At 27.5% G+C, this 23,793-nt stretch overlaps 4 protein-coding genes across 11 annotated transcripts in view; 3 read left to right on the top strand and 1 right to left on the bottom strand.

Moving 5' to 3' along the window:
- The first annotated feature begins 1,513 nt into the window (after nt 1-1,513).
- LOC107073125 (antileukoproteinase) lies at nt 1,514-7,678 on the top strand. 3 transcript variants are annotated; one of them, XM_015333608.2, is made up of 4 exons: nt 1,514-1,672; nt 4,326-4,422; nt 5,745-5,981; nt 7,169-7,678. In XM_015333608.2, exons 3-4 carry the CDS (start codon nt 5,762-5,764, stop codon nt 7,372-7,374), a joined length of 426 nt encoding a protein of 141 aa, XP_015189094.2. In that variant the 5' UTR covers nt 1,514-1,672; nt 4,326-4,422; nt 5,745-5,761; the 3' UTR covers nt 7,375-7,678. The 3 variants fall into 3 exon arrangements, with proteins under 3 accessions (XP_015189094.2, XP_089030655.1, XP_015189095.2); XM_089174529.1 differs by lacking the exons at nt 1,514-1,672; nt 4,326-4,422 and adding an exon at nt 4,952-5,609; XM_015333609.2 differs by lacking the exons at nt 1,514-1,672; nt 4,326-4,422 and adding an exon at nt 4,953-5,597.
- Nucleotides 7,679-8,898: 1,220 nt separating this feature from the next.
- Nucleotides 8,899-12,218, top strand: LOC107073122 (waprin-Thr1). Its single transcript, XM_015333602.2, has 4 exons — nt 8,899-9,212; nt 9,299-9,364; nt 10,986-11,159; nt 11,556-12,218. The coding sequence occupies exons 1-4, from the start codon at nt 9,206-9,208 to the stop codon at nt 11,648-11,650; spliced, it is 342 nt and encodes a 113-aa protein (XP_015189088.1). The 5' UTR covers nt 8,899-9,205; the 3' UTR covers nt 11,651-12,218.
- A 1,649-nt stretch (nt 12,219-13,867) lies between these two features.
- LOC107073120 (uncharacterized) lies at nt 13,868-17,379 on the top strand. Its single transcript, XM_015333601.2, has 4 exons — nt 13,868-14,388; nt 14,506-14,661; nt 14,729-14,851; nt 15,380-17,379. Exons 1-4 carry the CDS (start codon nt 14,221-14,223, stop codon nt 15,569-15,571), a joined length of 639 nt encoding a protein of 212 aa, XP_015189087.1. The 5' UTR covers nt 13,868-14,220; the 3' UTR covers nt 15,572-17,379.
- Nucleotides 15,798-23,793, bottom strand: part of Orct (Organic cation transporter) — a 41,391-nt gene continuing 33,395 nt past the window's right edge. For 4 of the 6 annotated variants that reach the window (XM_015333595.2, XM_015333599.2, XM_015333597.2 and 1 more), the window contains 10 exons: nt 21,026-21,284; nt 20,563-20,945; nt 20,151-20,421; nt 19,797-20,055; nt 19,450-19,618; nt 19,150-19,383; nt 18,379-18,593; nt 18,121-18,302; nt 17,897-18,033; nt 15,798-17,801 (listed from right to left, as the gene is read on the bottom strand). In XM_015333595.2, the coding sequence (XP_015189081.1) occupies nt 17,678-17,801; nt 17,897-18,033; nt 18,121-18,302; nt 18,379-18,593; nt 19,150-19,383; nt 19,450-19,618; nt 19,797-20,055; nt 20,151-20,421; nt 20,563-20,705 (1,734 nt within the window). In that variant the 5' untranslated portion in view covers nt 20,706-20,945; nt 21,026-21,284 and the 3' untranslated portion in view covers nt 15,798-17,677. The remainder of the gene's footprint in view (nt 17,802-17,896; nt 18,034-18,120; nt 18,303-18,378; nt 18,594-19,149; nt 19,384-19,449; nt 19,619-19,796; nt 20,056-20,150; nt 20,422-20,562; nt 20,946-21,025; nt 21,285-23,793) is intronic. The other 2 variants (XM_015333600.2, XM_015333594.2) reach the window with 1 other exon arrangement.

Genomic DNA, 23,793 nt, shown 5'->3' with positions numbered 1-23,793 from the left:
TAATTATTAGTTTATTTAATAATAAAAAAAAAGACAAAACATTTTAATTAAAAGTATACTGCACTCAAATTGGTTAAAGAATTAATTATGAAAATATACAAATTTCCGAAAATTTCGAAATTTAATCTGGATAAATGAATATTCTACAAAATAACTTTTTTTTATGTAAGAATCGAATACAGAAAAGTCATTTTCAAGAAACTAGTAGACTGGTTTACCTCGAACCCTGCTCCTTCTTGAAAATCGATTCTTAATACGAAGATAATTGCACAACTTCCTCAGATCTTAAGTTATTATTACTCTATGCAAATGGTTTCGTTCTGTATAATAACGATCAGAAATTTATGATTTGAAAATAACTCCACCTTTATTGTAATATTTACAACAAATTCTTAAGAACAAGAAACATATTTTATGATGTTTAGAATTTTTTTTTCTCTTTTTTTTTTTTTATATATATACCTCATACATATTCATCGTCAAGGTGAGTAATTCACCTAATTAACTTATATAGATAATGATCGAAGAAACTTTTAAATGGATCATCATAACTTTTCGAATAAATTACTTTTAACAACGTTTATATCATTAGTTAAGTTTTAGTTCGTAATACGATTCCATTTTAAACTATTCTTGAATAAAATTAAACTTATTGCATAAATTTTTATTTCTATTACAAAACATCTCAAAAATTAGGAAATTCCTTTTTCCTCAAGTAATTATTAACGTGACAGCATCTTAGATTTATGATGATTTATATCTTTAAAAAATTAACGTAAAAAAATATTCTAATTCTCTAATAATAAGCCAATATTGATGTTTCAGTTTTATTTTTATTTTCTTCATTAACACGTTAATGGTTGTACATCTACGCAGTCAAACGTCACCAAGAGTCGATATAATATTCATGAAAAATTAGTTTTAAAAAAACTGTATTAAATTCACGAAAAAAAAAACTTAACAAACGACAAATTTAATTTTATATAATTTTAAATATATAAAAATTTATAAATAAATAACGGGCAATAACGGTTGTTCCAACTATCACACACATGTCGTGTGAGTGGCTATTAAAGTATTAAAGCAACTTTTAAAAAATCCTATAAATATTGAACAGGTTTATCAATTGAATTTAATTATCGATTATTACAAATGATTACATTTGGAATATTATGAATGTAATCGTTTTTTAAAAGAAATAAAACAAGAAATGGTAAATAATACAAAGTTGTATGGAAACCATAGTATTATTGTGTTCTTCATGATAAGTTAGAGGAAGTTGACCCACTTTTGCCAAAAGCGAGGTCAATCATCACAGATAAAGCGAGTAGTTTATCTAAAAGGAAAAGAAAAAAAGGGAAACGACAGTTGCATTTTACATTAGTTGGTCAACATCCTGGAAACGGTGATTCCTACTAAAGTTTTCATTTAATTTTGTTCTCCGAAAACCACCGTCTTCCGGCTAATAGCATCGGACTTCTTGTTAATTGGTCTTGCACTTTCTAATTATCAATACGGTGATATAGAAACTCTCCTTAGGAAATGCCAGAAATAAGAATCGTTAAGGAAAAAAGGAAATGTCTGAGTTATTAGACCACTTTGTACCTATATAAGTGATCAACTTTTATCGGATGTTGTCAAAAAATCTGAAGACACGTTCGAGATCATTAACGTGAGTATATTCAATCTTGTTTTAACATTTCGAATATTCATCGTCATCAAATTTACAGTGACATTGAAAAAACAAAAAAAGGTTTTTTTTCTTTTATTTTAACATTGTAATACTTGCAAATATTTTACGATAAACATTTAAACGATATTTTACGAGTATAAAATTAAAACTTTAAACGTGAAAAATAGTGTATAATCAGTTTTTTGCATAAACAAAATGTATTTGTTATATTAAATGAAAATTTGATATTTTTTATGTTAATTTAAAAAGAAAGAAAGTTCACTAATTGACTACATCATGACAGAATTCACTTTTTAATTCAATTTCCTTTTACCATTTTGAATATTCATCGTCATCAAATTTACAGTGACATTGAAAAAACAATAAAAGGTTTTTTTCCTTTTAATTTAACATTGTAATACTTGCAAATAATTTACGATAAACATTTAAACAATATTTTACGAGTACAAAATTGAAACTTTAAACGTGAAAAATGGTTAATAATTAGTTTTTTGCATAAACGAAATGTATTTGTTATATAAAATAAAAATTTGATATTTATTATGTTAATTTAAAAAGAAAGAAAGTTCACTAATTGATTACATTATGGCAGAATTCACTTTTTAATTCAATTTCGATTTACCATTTTGAATATTCATCGTCATGAAATTTACAGTGACATTGAAAAAACAAAAAAAGGCTTTTTTCGTTTTATTTTAACATTGTAATACTTGCAAATAATTTACGATAAACATTTAAACGATATGTTACGAGTACAAAATTGAAACTTTAAACGTGAAAAATGGTGTATAATCAGTTTTTTGCATAAACAAAATGTATTTGTTATATAAAATGAAAATTTGATATTTATTATGTTATTTAAAAAGAAAGAAAGTTCATGAATTGACTACATCATGACAGAATTCACTTTTTAATTCAATTTCGATTTACCATTTTGAATATTCATCGTCATTAAATTTACAGTGACATTGAAAAAACAATAAAAGGTTTTTTTCCTTTTAATTTAACATTGTAATACTTGCAAATAATTTACAATAAACATTTAAACGATATTTTACGAGTACAAAATTGAAACTTTAAACGTAAAAAATGGTGTATAATCAGTTTTTTGCATAAACAAAATGTATTTGTTATATAAAATAAAAATTTGATATTTATTATGTTACTTTAAAAGAAAGAAAGTTCATGAATTGACTACATCATGACAGAATTCACTTTTTAACTCAATTTCGATTTAGCATTTTGAATATTCATCGTCATCAAATTTACAGTGGCATTGAAAAAACAAAAAAAGGTTTTTTTTTCTTTTATTTTAACATTGTAATACTTGCAAATATTTTACGATAAACATTTAAACGATATTTTACGAGTACAAAATGGAAACTTTAAACGTGAAAAATGGCGAATGATCAGTTTTTTGCATAAACGAAATGTATTTGTTATATAAAATAAAAATTTGATATTTATTATGTTAATTTAAAAAGAAAGAAAGTTCACGAATTGACTACATCATGACAGAATTCACTTTTTAATTCAATTTCGATTTACCATTTTGAATATTCATCGTCATTAAATTTACAGTGACATTGAAAAAACAAAAAAAGGTTTTTTTCCTTTTATTTTAACATTTTAATACTTGCAAATAATTTACGATAAACATTTAAACGATATTTTACGAGTACAAAATTGAAACTTTAAACGTAAAAAATGGTGTATAATCAGTTTTTTGCATAAACGAAATGTATTTGTTATATAAAATAAAAATTTGATATTTTTTATGTTAATTTAAAAAGAAAGAAATTTCATGAATTGACTACATGATGACAGAATTCACTTTTTAATTCAATTTCGATTTACCATTTTGAATATTCATCGTCATCAAATTTACAGTGGCATTGAAAAAACAAAAAAAGGTTTTTTTCCTTTTAATTTAACATTGTAATACTTGCAAATAATTTACGATAAACATTTAAACGATATTTTACGAGTACAAAATGGAAACTTTAAACGTGAAAAATGGCGAATGATCAGTTTTTTGCATAAACAAAATGTATTTGTTATATAAAATGAAAATTTGATATTTATTATGTTAATTTAAAAAGAAAGAAAGTTCACTAATTGATTACATCATGACAGAATTCACTTTTTAATTCAATTTCGATTTACCATTTTGAATATTCATCGTCATTAAATTTACAGTGACATTGAAAAAACAATAAAAGGTTTTTTTCCTTTTAATTTAACATTGTAATACTTGCAAATAATTTACGATAAACATTTAAACGATATTTTACGAGTACAAAATTGAAACTTTAAACGTAAAAAATGGCGAATAATCGATTTTTACATAAACGAAATGTATTTGTAATATAAAATGAAAATTTGATATTTATAATGTTAATTTAAAAAGAAAGAAAATTTACGAATCGATTACATCGTGACAGAATTCACTTTTTATCGGATCGTATAAAACATTCATAATAAAAAAAAAAAAATGTGAAAAGAAAACATTGAGCTCGCATAACTCGGCCCCGACCTTCAATGTTACCGTGTTGAATGACTAACGCGTAACTTTAACATTGCGAAAGTGAATATATTTGTCTCTCCACTCATGGTATGTGTACATTATTAGGATCTTTAAGTTCAAGTCTTGGAGGTGTCAACGATCAGTAGTCACCAGACGTTCGAGCAATTCGATTCGACGTTCTTCATTCGCACACACTTGACAGGTATGAAATTTATCTCTTCATCAATTTTTATTTTAATAAATTATTCAAATATTTTAAGAAACTAAGGAGATATTACAGACATTTTTTATATTTTATAAAATTTATGAATTATTTAAATTATGCTGTCAAATTTTTTCAACCATTTCAAATATTTGCATTGCAAGCCTATTTCACGCATAATAAGAATACATTTGAATATTTTAATGAAATAATCATATAAAATATTTATTAATTTTATCGAACATTCATTAACACATACTATTAACAGAATTAATTAATTAAACATTTATTTTCTCATTTTAAAAAATATAAATATAATATACGTAGGTTGTATACTAAATGAGGTATATTGTTTAATGTTGTTTATATTGTTTATATTGTTAATATTAATATCTAATATTATATTAGGGCATAATTAGAATTAAGTATATTGTCAAGGGGAACGAACATGTAGGGGGGGGGGCCTTCAGGGTAAACACCCTAAAGAGGTATACCTGAAAAATAAACTTCTTCTTCTTCTATATGTAGGTTGTAACTTAAATAATGACAACTATTTGTTCACAACCGATACAAAAGAGTTACAGCTCCTGTATACTGCACCTGTTACTGTCCTCCAAAGTAGTCACCAGTGTTGTGTAGAACCCGTTGTCAGCCATGTGGAAGGCGTAGCATACCTTCAGCAGAGCCTGTTCTGTTACAGGAGCAGTCTACTGCCATGTCTTAGGGACCTTATAGGAGGGACGGGCCATGTACATTGCTGGGGGACAGGAACTCGTATAGTCACGTGATTGCGCGCGAATGATTCAACTAACCACAGCTGTTAATACATACTAAAGATAAACATTGCTGCGCGATGCAACGGAAGCTGTCCCCCCACATTTTCAGCCTAGCAATGTACATGACACGTCCCTCCTATAGGGTCCCTACCACGTCTCATCCAGTGTTACGATACGGCGTAAGAAAGCCTCTCATTTGCGCTCATAGCACTCCAAGTGCGTTTGAGCAGCTTCGTAATGCATTCATTTCTGCATTTCCGTCAATTCATGCGGAACCCATCGTGGCATTCGCTTCAGAACTGTTCCAGAAATTCGACAGGCAGTAGACCACTCAATTCGCACCATCAACAGAACAGGCTCAGCTGACGGGTTCTACATAACGCTGGTAGCTACTTTGAGGTACAGTAACAGGTGCAAACATGTAACTCTTTTGTATAAATAGTTGCCACTATTTAAGTTCCAACCAACGTATTAATAAAATCATTTTTATTATCATCACTTAAACGACTGGATAATGATAAATAATTAATATCATTTTTATCAAAGGTTTTAATAATATCAAAATGGCATCTATAATTTCGTCAATGCTATTGTTGATAATATTATCAACAATGACCCTTGGACAACAATCTAAACCTGGTGCATGTCCACCACGAACACCATTTAACATTCGTAGAAATCTTTGTAACGCTGATACGGATTGTAGAGGACCTGAAAAATGTTGTCTTACGAGTTACAATGGTAGAATTTGTGTGATGCCCATTACAGAAACCATTAACATTGGTAAGCATTCAACTGGTTTATATTCAATGAATTTTTGATAGTTTTTAAATATATGCATTTAATTTATGTTAAAATGAAATCAACATTTTGCATGACGTTTACAATTTGATATATAATAAATATATTTAATATTATAAATTATTAATTTAATTTATTAATAAAATATTTAATTAAATTAAATAAATTAAAATATTTATATATTTAAATAAAATATTTAATTTAATAATAATATTATAATAATATTATAATTTAATTTATTATTTAATTAAATATTTTAAATTTTATTATATATCTATAATAATTTTTTATTTATATATTATTTTATTATTATTATTATTATTATTATTATTATTATTATTATATTTAATTTATAATAATTAATAATTAATAATATAATAATAAAATATTTAATTAAATAATAAATTAAAATATTTAAATATATAATAAGATTAAAATATAATATAAATTAAATTAAATTATAATATATAAAATAACTTCGACATTTGTTTATAAAATTGAATAATAAAATTATAATACATGAAATAAAAATAATCTCGAAGCTACTGTATTTTATACAATTGAATTTTCTTAAATAAAAAAAAAAAAAATAATATCTTATTTCAATTTTGAAAACTGTAATAACATAAAAAATAAGTTAAACGATAAATGATATAATTCATAAGCACAGTTCTTCCTTATTGGTAAAGAGGAAAATTCATTATATTATTATATTCACATTAAGGATAAATCTTGCGTGATTCCCAATAATTAATATCATATTTCATAATTAATAGTTTGGAGACTTCACAGTGATCAAAACGATTATGGGATTACCTTAAGTAATCGTTGATGATTTTTTAAATGTTTGAGAACAAATTCTCATTTTCAAAGAATTCTTACTAATCCATATAATACTTGCCTTAACAAGATATTGATTTATTATTATTTTTTTTTTTTTTTTTTTTTTTTTAAGTATATGTATATTCTAATTAAATATTGAAATATCTTTTCACGTAATAATTTGTTAACGAATAATTGCATGGTAAACAAAAAAAAATACAAGTTGTGTGAATCATCGTTTTAATAATTCATCGATAAGTTAAATTAAACTTACGTAATTTTATGATCTTCTCATATTTTTGATCTTTAATATCCTTCTAATGATACATTAATTTTTATTTATTTAGTAAAACGAGGTAATTGTCCGGTTAGACCAACTGGACGATGGATTTGTACATCAACTTGTCGATCGGATGGCGATTGCAGAGGAATCAAAAAATGTTGCAAAAATCGATGCGGTGCATTAGCTTGTCAAAATCCCGAAGTTGAATATGATCCAATTGCATTGGAAGATTCACAACCACCTATGGTGTTTTATGGCGATACTTCGTAACGATTTAAAATTAAACGTTTAAGTAAAATTTCGTTAAACTTATTTTATAATTAGTTTTATCGTACGTGCCATATAAGCAAATTTAGTATAATTAAAAAATATGTTATGAGACGACATGTCAATTCATTGAATTATGAAGTGTGATTGAAAGGAACACTTGTAACATTAATCATCCGATATTTGACGTATCTCTGTAATGCTATTTAATTCGTTTTACAATTAGTATTTCACATTTCTTTACTATAACTTTACTATTTAATATAATATTATAACACAGTTTTATCTAATTATATATGTGTACATATTTTCTTAATGTATAGATATTTACATATATTTTTACGTATAATATACATATATATATAATATATATTTATTATAATATATTAATATATATAAATATATTAACACGTTGCCGCAAATGACGGCTATAGCCGTCCGATCTTCGTATTTCTAAGCACGATCGTCAAATTAAAAGTGTGCGGCAACGTGTTAATATATATAACAATATATTATAAATAATATATATTTATTATAATATATTAATATATATAAATATATTAATATATATAACAATATATTATAAATAATATATATTTTATATATATTTATATTATTTATATATATTATTATTATATTTATATATATATTATTTTATATATATTATAAATACATATAAAATATTATATAAAAATATATTTAATAAGTAATATTAATATTATTATAATATATTAATATATTTAATATATATAACAATATATTATTTATTATATATTATTATTTATAATATATTATTATATATATTATAAATAATATTAATTAATATTAATATTATTAATATTATAATTACAAATATAATAATATATTATATTTATTATATATATAACAATATATTATTATATATATTATAAATATATTATTATATTTTTTTCGCGACTCCAAGGAGATTCGATCCCACGACCTATGGGTTGCGGAAACGGTGACTCTAGCACCGCACCACAGAGCTATCCTATATTATAAATATATAAAAAATATTATATATAAATATATTATAAATAATATTAATTAATATTAATATTAATAATATTATAATTACAAATATAATAATACATATAATATAATAATATATATAATATATATATAATATATATAATAAATATATTTATATATATGTATTTGTGTGCGTGTGAGTATAAATTAAAAGAAACATTAATTACGCTATTAATTATACGAAAAAATAAATTCGCAATAAATTATGAGCATTTCTTATGTATACTAATATTTAATATTTATGTATATTAAATACATTTAATTTATATATTATTAAATATGAGAATTTTATTATGTAAACAATAAAAGGAAAAATATAAGAGAACATGTCAAACATTAAAATATATTATCGTAATCTCTCTCTTTATATGATTAATGATTCATACAGGGATAATTTACATTAAAGCTATCTCGTTGGTTCCACATTTCTTATCCGCTTAGTAAAGACACTCGCAAAAAGAGTGACGCAAGATCCACGTTAAAGAAAGGCCACTTAAAATCATCTTAGCATTTATCCTTTCCACTCGACTAAGTTCTTAGACGCTTGCAAGAATCAGTGATTCACTTGTTATAATATTACTTCAACGGAAAAACCTCATTTTTCCGGTTCAAAAAAAAACAACAGTTCAGTTAATAAGAGTGGTGGTAAAATCATGGTGGTTGTTTAAAAAGCAGTATTTATTACAATCTTATTATAGTTCTTCGCACGTAGTTCATGTTTGAACATTCTAACGGAAACCATTAAGCTATTCAACTTCACTTTAACGAGATAACGTCAAGAAAAATGTATCGTACGTATCTTTTGAAATATTAATCATTTATTTTACTTATCACGTTATTCATATTTACAATCAAATATATATATTTAATTTATCAGGTAAAACTTTAATTCTTCTTTTCTGCCTTTGTTTGATGATGATCGTAACATCAGGACAACTTTCCAGTAAGTAAACAAAATAATTTACAATGCATTGATATTATTTGATAAAAAAAAGATTGTTTTAAACATGAAAATAAATGCTAATATCAATATGTGTATATACATGTGTATATACTGTAGAACTTATAGATTTTACATAACTTGTTTGTTAAAAAGTGAAAGTCAGTTTAATAGGATACGTAGTCATCTGTATATTTGTATTGAAGAATTTTAAACTTGTTCTGTTTTCTTTTCTCAAAATAAACGTATATTATTCGTATACATTGAAACATTCGATCAAGGATGATGTGGTTTTTCGTCGATACATACCATAAATCTTATTATGGTGTAATATTCGAAGAAAAATAATTCAATATAAAGTAACAACTACAGTGAAATACAATATTTATTATCTTTCATGTAAATATAATAGAAATTGAATAAGTCGTTGTTACGTTGTTTCCGATTAAAGATTAAATACGAAGATAAACGTTGATTATGCTGATTAAAATTGAACATTCGAGTAAACATCGTGAAACAAGCAAAAGATTGAAAATATTGATTGCATTTAAGAAATATATAATACGAGATCCGGCTTCAAGTTTAGTGTACCCATCGAATTTTTGTTAAAAACCTAATTTTTACGTATATTTATGATTAAGAGAATATATATCTACCAGATTTTCTATCAAAATGTTGCCGCTAGTATTTTTAATTAAATTATTGTTAATTAATTTTGGGGAAAAAATTCACTCACTTGGTTTTTAAATAAAATATCATCCACTTTACGGCAATATATGTAAAGACTTTGAAAAATCACAATTGCCGTTGCGCACTTGACCCTACCTCTTCGCAGTCAGGTGTAAACAGATATGATTTTGATATATTTATACATTCATAATGAACATTTATTATTTATATATCAAATTAAAGCTAATTTTTTCCGTTTATTATGATATACGATAGCTTAATTAAATCTGGCCGCAAATAAGGCTTGCCGGCTGTTAAAGATAGTAGAAATTAAAGATAGAGTGAGAGAGAGTTATCGCGCAAGATCACTTGTCAGACGAGGACAGCGATTGCCAGCCGCACGACACTTCAAAGCCACTGCGCATGCGTCGATTGCTAATGTTCTCAACTGAATAGCTGCGACATTATTATTCTAACCACGCTGTTTTGGAGTTACTGTTTGCACCGGTGGTTGAGAACACTAGCGTCCGACGCATGCGCAGTGGCTTTAAAGTGTCGTGCGGCTGGCAATCGCTATCCTCGTCTGACAAGTGATGTTGCGCGACAACTCTCTCTCACTCTACCTTTAATTCTTACCATCTTTAACAGCCGGCAAACCTTATTTGCGGCCCAAAAATTAATTAACAATAATTTAATTAAAAATACTAGCGGCCACATTTTGATAGAAAATCTGATAGATATATATTCTCCTAATCATAAATGTACGTAAAAATTAGGTTTTTAGGAAAAATTCGATAGGTACACTAAACTTCCAACTGGATCTCGTATTAATAAGTATAATAATTAATTTCAAATTATACAAACAAAGAAAAATAACATATTTCTTCAAAGTTTTCTTAAATACGTTATTGTAAATAAAATTAAATTATATATTGATGTAATATAATATATTTAGGTAAAGCTGGATTTTGTCCATTAAAAAGTACCATCGACAAATGTATGCCTCGATGTGTCAGCGATTATCAATGCTCAGGTAATCAAAAATGTTGTCCTAACAAATGTGGTTCTACGTCATGTGTATCCTCGAGTGCTGTTAATACTGGTAATGGTTACAAAGGCTCATCAAATAGTAAGTATATATTTTCTTTGAAAACATAAAGATTATAAATATAATATTAAATTAATAAAAATATTCTAATAATTATCTATAATATTATTTATTTAAATATTTATTATTAACACATTCGCGACCGGCATATTTTTTCCTTCTTTAATACTGTGTATTGGCAGAAATTAAAAATTATTTAAATTTATATATTATTATTATTATAAAATATATAATATATATAATAAAATATAATTTATTTAAATATTATAAAAATTAATTTATATTAAATTTTTTAATTTTAAAATGACGTAAATTTCACGTCAGTGATAATTAGGAATAAAACTTGAAAAGACGTAAATTCACGTCAGCAGTCGTGAATGTGTTAATATTGTAATAATTTGTATATATTTGTTTTAGCTGGTGCCGTTATATGTGCTGGTGTAAAATGCAGAAATCAAGAAAAATGTCAATTCGATCGTAATACTAAACGAGAAAAGTGTGTTCGAGGATAAAAAAAACAAAAACAAACAATTTCTATAAATATTATTTCTTATTTTTAAACATATTTTTTATTCAACTATTATGATAAATTACTTAATCTACTGTGTTGCTCGAATATTTTTCGTAATTATAAAAAAAAAAAGATTGATATAATTCCAAATCAAAAAATATATCAACTTTTAAATTAAAGTTTTAAGAATTTTTAAAAATATTATAATATTTACTTCGATATAAAATAAGTTACAATTGATAATTGCTACGAAAAATCTTATAGCCCAGTGAACACACCAATGTAACCGAGACGTTACATTTACAGAACTAAAAACTTTAGGTTACGTAAAACCGTAAATAACATACGTGTCACATGTGACTCACATGTGTGTATCACCATTTGTATATATCACCATTTGTATCACAAGAATGTAAAATTTACATTACATTTGTTATGTTACATGTTCTCTAGGTGTGATATCACTGTTACGTTGGTGTGTTCACTAGGGCAGTTATCAATGAAAGATTACACATGTAATATTTATAAAAAAAAACAACTTTAAATTAAAAAGTGAAATTGTTTTGTTATGTCGTCTCTTAATTTGACAATTACACGAAACTATAAAATTTGAACGTGACATTATTAATTTAAGGGGACACGTCACCTTCGAGTGTAAAAAAAAAAGCGGTTTGTTTGTGAATTTTTTTTGCAGCCAGGTTTATTAATATCAATACAAATTTTTGGTATATGTAAGTTATATATCTGAACTATATTCACAATTTTTTGTGTGTAAAAATATTGTAAATTGTGTTGTCTGTGGCCACTTTTCTAAGAGTCCAAAAAAAAGGTGATTTTCGGTGGCCCTCACTGGCAAAAATTGGTTCATCATAAACAAAAAAACTGAGTGTTATCCTTTAGTAGAGATGTTGGCGCAGGGAATGAACGAAAGGAAATTTTGATTTTTTAACTTTTCTCAAAATAGTCGACATTTTGCGAAAAAAATTGAGATTTTTGCAGAAAAATCGCCGAGTTTTTGAAGAAAAAAAAAAATTGGCATTTTTTCGAAAAATCCTTTCGTTCATTCCCTAGATACGTGTATCTAGTATTACTGTACAAAATTTGGTAAGGATCGGATAAATTGTCTGGACACAGCGAGGGCCACCGTTTTAAAGTTTTGGTAACTTACTTGGAGCGCTACAGTTTTGTAAATAATGCGCGGATCTTTACGAAAATTTGAAGAAATATTTTTGAAATAATATTCTTTCAGAAAATCGAAAAAAAAAATCGTTTTTTTTGTTAACGTGTCCACTTAAGAGGGTATTCTGATCTAGAGGCATGAATTTTAGGTACCATTTCATATGTAATAACAAAAAGACGAATAATATTTTCACTATCTATAATGTTACAAGATATTCATTAATATTTCAAGAATGCATGGAACAAAAAAAAAATAGTGAAAAAATTTAAAATTGAAAAAGATGAAGTAGGGGGTCCCAAAAAAACGGCGCGCGACAAATGTCAAGATTACAGCTCTCCTGATAATCCAAAATACAAAATTGAAACGGATTATTAATTTAGAATAATGCCGCTATCGTTCGAACTAAAAGAATTGAAAAAAATTTTTTTTTTCGCTAAATTACAGCTGTCTGAAAAAAAGATACATTATTTTTTACCACATTTTTTACTTTTCCGAATTTTTTAAAAATAGTAAAAATTGAAAATTTTGTAAGATTTTAGTTTGCGCGATAGAGTAATGCATAGAGAAGATTCCCACCAAATTTCAAGTAAATCGGTTTAGTAGAACTTGAGATATTTTGACATTTGTGAACAAAAAAAACAGTTTCGAGAAAGTTTCGCGTAATAAGGGTAGAATATAGGATGCCGCGTCACTAAAACAGCCATATTTCCGAAAATAAATTGAATTTTGAAAAATCCTCTTGAGGACATATTCTTAAAAGGTTAAGCTTTGATGATATGAAAAAAAAATCGATTTTATTCAAATTTCTAGACCAGAATATCCCCTTAAATGAATAAATATTTATCTGTGTATGATTTATTCGTAGAATGAAATAAATCAACAAATTAGTTAAGAAGAATGATTCAATTAATTGAAGCTTAATAAAAATAAATTTAAATCAATTGTACGAGTGCGTCCATTTATAATTTCATAACAGTGTCTTTTGATCAAGTAATATAAAATAACAATAAACAAAGCGATTAATTACAATAAAATTTTCTTTATCTCAATTTTATTCAGTGGAAATTACTTAATTTGAAAATAATAACAAAATAATCGCATTTTACCGGCTTACGACATCGATATATTTCGATATATCGTTTCACTATTTTATTCGTAGGTTAGGAATCTAGTAACGTAGGAATACTTTGATGAAAATGCTTTACATTGTGTAACAAAAATAATCGAGACAAAAATCAAAAGTAAAAAAATTGCAATTATTATTATTGTTAAAAAAAAAAAAAGAAGAAGAAGAAGAAGAAGATGAAATTAGGACGAATTAAATTTGTCTTTGTCGAATAAATATTTGAATATCTCAACGAAAAAGAGGTTAGATTCGTTTAAGGTTAACAATGGCTGTTGAATTCTTAGTAAACCGGGTAAAAGCCCTTGTTTTACTTCTCTTCGGTGCATTTAGACGTGCTATGTGTTGTTTAAAACGTCGTAGAAGATCTTCGTGTGATTCGATACCACTTTCGGCAGTTGGCGTAATACCAAATCCAACAAACAATGCAAACACGGTGAGTTTTTATTACACTTCTTACATCTGTGGTAAATCTATTTTCAAATCTCTCTCTCTCTATAAATACTTTGACAACTATAGTTTATAATAGTAATTATGAGAATGTTTATTCAAGGAATTAGTCAAATGGGATCATTGGGAGGAAAATCCAGTTGTTGTTGTACCAGATAAACCTGTCAACATTATCCAATCTAAGATAGAACAATATAGACAACAGGTGGCCAAGTCTACAGAACCTCCAGAAGAGGAACAACAACCTAACTTCTTTCAGGTAAATTCTATTACAAGTTAAATATCATAAGAAAAGAATTAGGATGTAACATATTTGTCTATTTTAGGATATGACACCAAAAATTACAAGACAAACTAAAATTCTTATCAAAGATAAAAAAGCAGAAAACAATTACGACAATGCTCGTCATCTTGCTAAATTTGCAGTAGCTACCGATCCAATACCAACGGTAAGTTTACATATAAATACATAGCTTGAAACTTAAATAATGACAACTATTTGTTCACAACCGATACAAAAGAGTTACAGTTCCTGTATACTACTCCTGTTACTGTACTTCAAAGTAGTTACCAGCGTTGTATAGAACCCGTTGCCAGCGATGTGGAAGGCGTAGTATACCGTCAGCAGAGCCTGTTCTGTTGATGGTGTGAATGGAACGATCTACTGCCCATGTCTCATCCAGTGTTACGATACGATGTCTGAGCAGCATCATAATGCATCCATTTCTGCATTTCCGTCAATTCATGTGGAACCCATGGTGGCATTCGCTTTAGAACTGTTCCAGAGATTCGACAGACAGTAGACCGCTTCATTCGCACCATCAACAGAGCAGACTCTGCTAACGGGTTAGGAGCTGTAACTCTTTTGTATCGGTTGTAAATAAGTAGTAGCCACTATTTAAGTTCCAACCTACGTATATATGAATGCGAAATTATATATAATGTGTTGAATATTAATGAAACATATTTATATTTAGAATGAACTCAAAGAATGGGAAGACAACACTGTTAGTTGGGAAGAAGAAACCAGCGAAGAATTTGGTGATCCTACTAGAGCGTTAAGGGAACAAAAACGTAGAGAACGTGAGCAACGTTTATTTGAACAGCAACAAAAAAGACTTGAACGTAATGCTAGGCCACAACCATTAGGAGCAAAAATAAGCTCTTGATGTGAAGTCATATTTTTATTCGAATTAATATTAAGTTTAATGATATTTTTTAAAAAGGTAATGTCTATGTTCTTTAAAATACAATTAAGAAACAATTCCATCCGTATTGGATATTTCATGGGTGTAATATTTCTGTTATATATGAGAAATCGTTTTAAGAAGACAAATTATATCAAAATGTAAATGAACAGTGCTTTATAAGTTTAAGTTATTTATACAACCGATATCATTTGAAAAATATTGGATATTTTATTGAACTTTATTCATTGAAATTGTTCATGAAAGAACATATCTTTTAAAGTATTATGTTTTAAATTATCATTCTAATACACATTGCTATTTTTAATGATTATTTTCAATACCATTAACTTTACTAATATTTAAATAACAGATATATATTTATATTTCTGATTGTGAATTATTTTAAAATTATATGTGTATACATATATATATATATATAACAGAGCAATGCAATTACTATTCATAATTTAGTTAGTTCTCAGTTTTAATTTAAGATGGATTTTTAATAGCATTACATTGCCTATTTCTATTATTATTATTATTATTATTAGTATTATACTATTTCTTTATAAATTTAAGATACAATATACGTCCTTAGAATTTATAAACATTTCATATTAATTCCTTGCACCATTATAATGAATGCATTGTATATCTTTGACAGATCATTACAGAAAAGCATTCATAAAAATATTTATTGTGTAAAATGTATTAGATTTTTTGTACCAATTAAGTTTGAGTAAAAAAAAAAAGCTGTTCTGATGAAATAAAAAAAAAAAAAAACAAAATAAAAATTTTGGAAAATCTTAGAAAGTATAATTTGAACATTATTTACGTTACAATGTTAAGACTCTATTATTATGGAAAATTAAATTAGACAAAAAAAACTATCTACATATATATATATATATATATAAATCACAGAAATTTTTTTTTATTTAATCTTTTTTTTTTTTTTAAATCTACATTTAACTTTTTCATATACAAAAATGCGCAGCAAGTAATAATAAAATGTTAATATAGAATAAAATTCGTAGGCATTACTTCGCATATAATTACATAAGGATAATATTTAAATATTAAGATCGACATATCAAAAAATTCGTTATTAATTAATAAATTAATAATAAAGAAAAAGATTCGTATCATCGTTATGATTATAACGACATTTCATAAAATGACGTTTCTTATCTAAAAGCATAATTTATAAAAAATATGACGTTAATCGTCGTAACCTACATAATCATTATAAATCATTCTTGTCTTTTGTTAATTATAAATTCGGACAAGCTTTTAAAATGTATTATGACAATGTACGTGTGTATATTTATCGAATATCGCAATAATAATCAAACATTGATCGAATTATCTTCGATAAAAGAAAATAACAATTTCGTAAATCTTATAATATATATATATATAGATATAATAATTGTATGATTAGGTATCTATTTCTCTTGCACAAAATTACAAAAAAGGGCACTTATACCATAAATGACATTCAGAATTATAGTAAATGATATGCATATTGGCAGAAATCTTATGTTGCATCTTTACTTTCAGTATTCAAGAATTGAGAACGTTCTTCCTTCTCTTTTAACTGATGTAATATATTTAAGCAAGGCTCAGATTAATAAGATTAAGCCATGATCAAATAATGATCAATTAGCGGTTAATATACCGTGAGCCTGGTGCAAATTGATCAAACCAGAAATCTTTCATTGTTTAAAAGTTCTTTAAGTTGTTTAAGATTCTTGTATAAAAATAAACACTCACTTTCTATCTTTCTTTTTCTCTCTCTCTTTTTTTTCTTCTTTTTTTTTTCTTTTTCTTTTTCTTTACAAAGGCCTTGAATTTGTTTTCCATACTATCGTTTACTTACAATTGGAAAAAGATTTGTAATTTGATCTCTGTGCCGAATATCGTTAATCGAGTTACTTTAAGAGAGCTCCATTTTCAATTTGGTGCGCTTTGAATGTGTGCACACTACACGTGGATCACGCGTATGAGAACGCCTAGTTTACAATCGGAGAGGAATCAGATAAATATTTTCAGCACAACCGACATTCCTCAATAAGACTAACGTCATCCATTTTGCTTTTCATGTACTCCATTTTCTTGTGGTTTCAGTGGCTTTATTACATCTATTTCGTTTCCTTGTTCCAGGTCATGCTGTTGCTTCTTCTTCTTCTTATTTTTAGGAACTTTCCTACATGATTATAATATTAAAGATAAAATGATTAAATATTTTTCAATTCTATTTGAAATATCTGATTGATGTGATTTGATAACAATTGAACGTACTTTCCAAACAATTCTCCATCTTGGATAGATTCAGGAAGTTTTTTGTTTAAAGTTTCTGGAAGTAACAGTGACATCATACCACCAAAGAGAGCACACGATCCGAAAATGACCAAAGGCAAGGGTGTCCATATTTCCGACTAAAAGATTTAACAATAAATTCGTATTAGGTAATATCTTATCGACATAGTCAATAAATCTAGCAATAATATATATGATTTTCTTACTAGATGATTTATATATGGTGCTATTACACCACCGATACGAGCAAAAGTCGAACAAGCGCCAAGACCTACGTTACGGATAACAGTTGGAAATTGTTCGGCCGTAAAAACATAAATTGCACCATACGATGATGTGATGGCAAGTTTCCCAATCATAGCGAGACAAACTACTAGCCATGGTTTATCTATACAGCGATCAAATTCAGCAACTTTTCAAGTTAAGTTTACTCTCGACTAAAACACAATATTTATTTTACTTACCAATAGGAACGAACAATGCAGCGAGTAGTGCCAATCCGGAAAGCAACATACAACCACAGAGAATTATTTTTCGGCCCCATCGATTTAACGTGAAAATAAGAAATGTATAAGCAGGCACTTCTACCAAGCCAGATATCAAAAAGTTCACGTAATCGTTTCCACCAAGATTGGATGCATGCCAAGATAATCCATAATATGTACCACTATTTACGAGCCTACAGACAAATAAGAATGATTATTTTTGTACTACGTAGGTTGGAACTTAAATAGTGGCAACTATTTATTCACAACCGATACAAAAGAATTACATGTGTTCTCCTGTTACTGTCCTTTAAAGTAGTCACCAGCGTTGTGTAGAACCCGTTAGCAGAGTCTCCTCTGTTGATGGTGCGAATTGAGCGGTCTACTGCCTGTCGAATCTCTGGAACAGTTCTTAAGCGAATGCCACGATGGGTTCCGCATGAATTGATGGAAAACTATGAGCGCTATCTCATATATCTCATGGAGCGCTATGAGCGCGAATGAGAGGCTTTCTTACGCCGTATCGTAACACTGGATGAGACATGAACAATAGATCGCTCCATTCGCACTATCAACAGAACAGGCTCTACTAACGGGTTCTACACAACGCTGGTGACTACTTTGGAAGACAGTAACAGGTGCAAACATGTAACTCTTTTGTTTTTTCAGTTTATTTAAATTTCAACCTACGTATATTTGTTATCAGTTTTTTTTTTGTAAGAAAAACATATATTAGATATTTAAAATTACCAATTAAAAAACAATAGTATACTCTTTCGCCTTAAATTTGGATATCGAAAAAGATCAAAGAGAGAAGCCTTCTTTGAATCAGGCATACTGTCTTCATTATTATTGCTTAAAAGAGTATCTAAAGCTTCACGTGGAATTTCCATTCCATTTTCCTTCGATGCACATTGAAGTATGTCTTTAGCTTCCTCGGCACGACCTTTCATCAATAACCAACGAGCAGACTCTGGAATGAACCTATACAAACAATGTGTATTATGCACATATTGAGGCCAGTTGACTAAGAATTATCATAAAACATACCACCAATAGAACAGAAATACGATACTCGGAATGGTGATGGCGACCTGCAGCATTCTCCATTCTCTTATCATATAAGCAAAACCTGCCATAAGAATGTAGCCCGTAGTGAAGAATAATTGACAACCTACACCAGCCACCAAACGTTTCTTTGGGCCGACCATCTCAAGAGCTGTATGGAAAATAAAAAGGTCAATTATTTATTTATAATTACATAAGTTGAGACACACAGAAGAATCATTAGTAACAATATTAGTATTTAACATTATTATAATATGCTAACAACTTATTCAACAAAAATAAGTCAAAATGAATTAACTTAACATTTTCTAATGCAACATATTCTTTACCTATTACGTAAGCCACCAAAAAGACTCCACTGGTGGTCGAACCAACGATCAACCTGAAGATTACGTAGGAAATAAACTCGGGAACTATTGCAAGCAATATACCGCCAGCTAGCTGGATGACTAAAGACAGGAAGAAAATTGGTCTACGTCCATATTTATCGGACAAAGCACCAAATATCATCGAGCCAAGCATGACTCCTACCATGAACAATGAGTCCCCCGTAGCCCTCAGCCAGGCTCTATCGCAGACCAAGTTCCACTGAAAAAGGAAAAGCGGTTCGGATTCACCGATTCACTAGAAAAAGAAACGAGACAGGTTAATCGAGCTTTATATTTTCTAGAGAATAATCATACCTCAGAAGTGGTGGTACTTTTATATTTTGTCCTATCGTAAACGTATCCTTCGCAAGGTTTAACACCCTCGGCTTTGGCCAAATCATGTGAACCTATTGGCGTTTGAACCGGCCAATTATCCTGAGCTTGAAAATTACCATCCAATATAGGATCTCGTCGTAAACATTGCGACCAATTTTTGGCTTCGAAATCCCAAGGATAACTGAAATTCATAACGTCCTGAGGTAGATAATACGTAGCATTCTCCATGCTCTCGTTCGGCAATAGACATCTGAAATAAAACACACATATATACAAATCTACGTTCTTTTTATCTTATCAAATGAAATAACTTGATCAAACAATTTGCATAATATCAAAAGTAAACACAAAATATTATACAATAATTCAGATAAGAAAGATAAATCCTGACCTGGCATCATGTTTAGCTCCAAGAAAAACACCTGCTAATTTATGGAATGCACAGGATATCGCCGGAAGACAAAGAAGCAAATAAACTCGACGTTGGTAGCGACCAAATTCGCCCATTCGGAGTATCACATCGTCGTATGCCATTTTTCCTTCCGCCTTTTTTTACCTTTTATCCTTTTCGAAGTTATTTTCTTTTTATAAATTGGACGACCTTCTACGTGGTCTTACGTCACAGACTCCTTTCCTTTTTCCTCCTTTCTGCTGGATTCAACGAATAGACCAACAACAGTCAGATGATTATTATTGATCGTCGAATTTGTGCCAACACGACGTAACTCCGATTACGTTATCAGCTTTTACTGATACACATGGACGGTGTTTGTCCTAAAAAAACACGCACGATGACGATAATTAAATATCGCCCTTAAAAATGTGTATATATATTTATATATATATATATGTACTATTTTATTTTCAAAAATATAATTTCGAGCTTTTATTATCCTTTTTTCTATCCTTTGACATCGAGTTGTATTATTCTCATCAAGAATACACTCGATCGTTAATTATCTTTAAGATTTTTTTATTGACATAATATAATGTCATTCTTGTTTTTTGAGATTTCAATAACATTCGTTTTATTATATTTTTATTTCTTAAGAATATAACACAATCTTCATAATCAGTATCCAATAGCTGATATTTTTCAGCTTTATTTATTACCTGCAATCAAATGAATGTACATTAGAAATTTAACAAAATTTAATCAAATGGTATATAAAGTGACATTAACGAAAGACGCAAAAGCATAAAATTAATTTGAATTATTCAAGATTAATAGTAAATGAAAGATAGATGTTATCAATATAATAATGAAACTGTATAGATTCTTTCGAACGTAGCAATAATAGTTAACACGATTGTATTGGATTTATTAAAGATAATTAATTCTATCTAATAGATCCGATTCAATCTAACTATAAATACAACACACATCGCAGAATTATGCGACAAAACGTGAGCCTTACGAAACCGAGATTATTATCATCATCGAATCATTACCAATCGTAATCACACAGAATCAGCTTACGTTTACGTTTTTATCAACTTCCAATGAATCTAACAATAAGAATAGTAATAATAATCAGTTCCGTAACAGCCAAGTTTCTACGATAAATACGTAACTCTATATCATCATCTTTCTATTAATATAACATAATTAATATTATAAATGTGACAAAAGTATAATTAGCAATAGTTAAACATATCAAACTAAATTATATATATATATTACTATTCTATCTTTCAAGTTGGATGAAATTGCACACAGTGTGCAAAATTTTATTTAAATCGGTTCAGTAGTTTAAGAGTCTATTGCGGACAAACAATGTGACACGTAATTTATATATATTAAGATAAGAAGAAGAAGATAATATATATATAATTAATAATATATTTTTAATTTTATTTTATATTAATATTATAGTATAAATATTTTAATAATTATTTTATTTATTATTATAATTATATATATGTATACTAGGGGTGCCCCGCCACGCGTGCTGTGGCTCACAATCAGTTCGATAAATACGTCTTTAAGTCAACGAATTACCTTATATCGCCATCTGTTAGAATCTTATCGAACTACCACAGATAATCATGACTCTTTGTTAATAAACAAATAATATTGCGATTATAAATTGAGATATAAGCTATCCTATCTTTCAAGTTGAATGAAACTGTACACAGTGTGCACAATTTTATTAAAATCGGTACAGTAGTTTAGGAATCCATTACGGACAAACAACGTGACACGTAATTTATATATATTAAAAAGAAAAAGATAAGATATATATATATAGCAAAGTTTCTTAATCTAAAGTTAAATATTTAATATAACACGCGAAATAATAAATGTTATCTTATGCAAAAGTAAGGGAAATAATTAATTTATAAAAGATACTTGAGAAAGTTCTTGTAGAATGTTTTTGTAAGAATATCACAGTAGTACAGTAATACTTATTTTTCAAATAATATACAGTAACTTTGATCTTTTTCAGCTTCATTAAAATTATATTAAAGTTTCTTACTGTATCTCTTATTTATTATATATATATATAACATAAAATAATGAACAAAGTTAATGTAAAATTTAATAATAAAAAAAATCAAGATTATAAAAATGCGATGCTTGATATCTTTCGTATAGAAACAATTTAATTTATTCAGTTGCGTAATATAAAAAGGTTCAGAAAAAAACATTTGTATATATCATTAATTTTAAGATTCTATCACGTAATTGTCCAAGACGTCTTAACAACGATCAATTTTTTTTTATACGTATATCGATAAATAAATGAAAAAAAAAAGTAAACAACATTGCAGCATTGGTATTCGTTGTATTTACATACGTAGTTGTGCAATGATTTCAATTAATGATTTCAATGTTGCTGGAGAAGCATTCTACAAAAGAATGATGAATATTAAGAAGCAAAACTGGTTTACAACTCATTCGAGTTATCTCGAGAATTTGTAGAAAGGAACGAGAGGGAGATATATTTCATGGGCAAGTGATACTAATCGACAAGTATTCCTACATATATATACTAGAGGTGCCCACAATCAGTCCGATACACACGTCTTTGAGTCAACGAATTATCTTATACCGTCATCTGTTAGAATCTTATCGAACTAACAGAGATAATCATGACTCTTTGTTAATAAACAAATAATATTCGATTATAAATTGAGATATAAACTATCCTATCTTTCAAGTTGAATGAAGCTGCACACAGTGTGCAAAATTTTATTAAAATCGGTTCAATAGTTTAGGAATCCATTGCGGACAAACAACGTGACACGTAATTTATATATATTAAGATAAGGAGAAGAAGAAGATAAGATATATATATATATATATATATATCGTCTTTAAGTCAACGAATTACCTTATACCGCCATCTGTTAGAATCTTATCGAACTAACAGAGATAATTATGACTCTTTGTTAATAAACAAATAATATTCGATTATAAATTAAGATATAAACTATCCTATCTTTCAAGTTGGATGAAACTGCACACAGTGTGCAAAATTTTATTAAAATCGGTTCAATAGTTTAGGAGTCCATTGCGGACAAACAACGTGACACGTAATTTATATATATTAGTCAATGAAAATTCATAACTATAGTGAGTTAAAATAATGTCGTGTAAATTGAAATGAAATAAATA

The sequence above is a fragment of the Polistes dominula genome, unplaced genomic scaffold (genome assembly GCF_049000335.1).
Source record: "Polistes dominula isolate Pdom_NZ unplaced genomic scaffold, Pdom_raw_medaka contig_68, whole genome shotgun sequence".
In the NCBI taxonomy this organism is placed as follows: Eukaryota; Metazoa; Arthropoda; class Insecta; order Hymenoptera; family Vespidae; genus Polistes; species Polistes dominula.
This window is presented reverse-complemented; position numbering and strand designations above follow the sequence as displayed.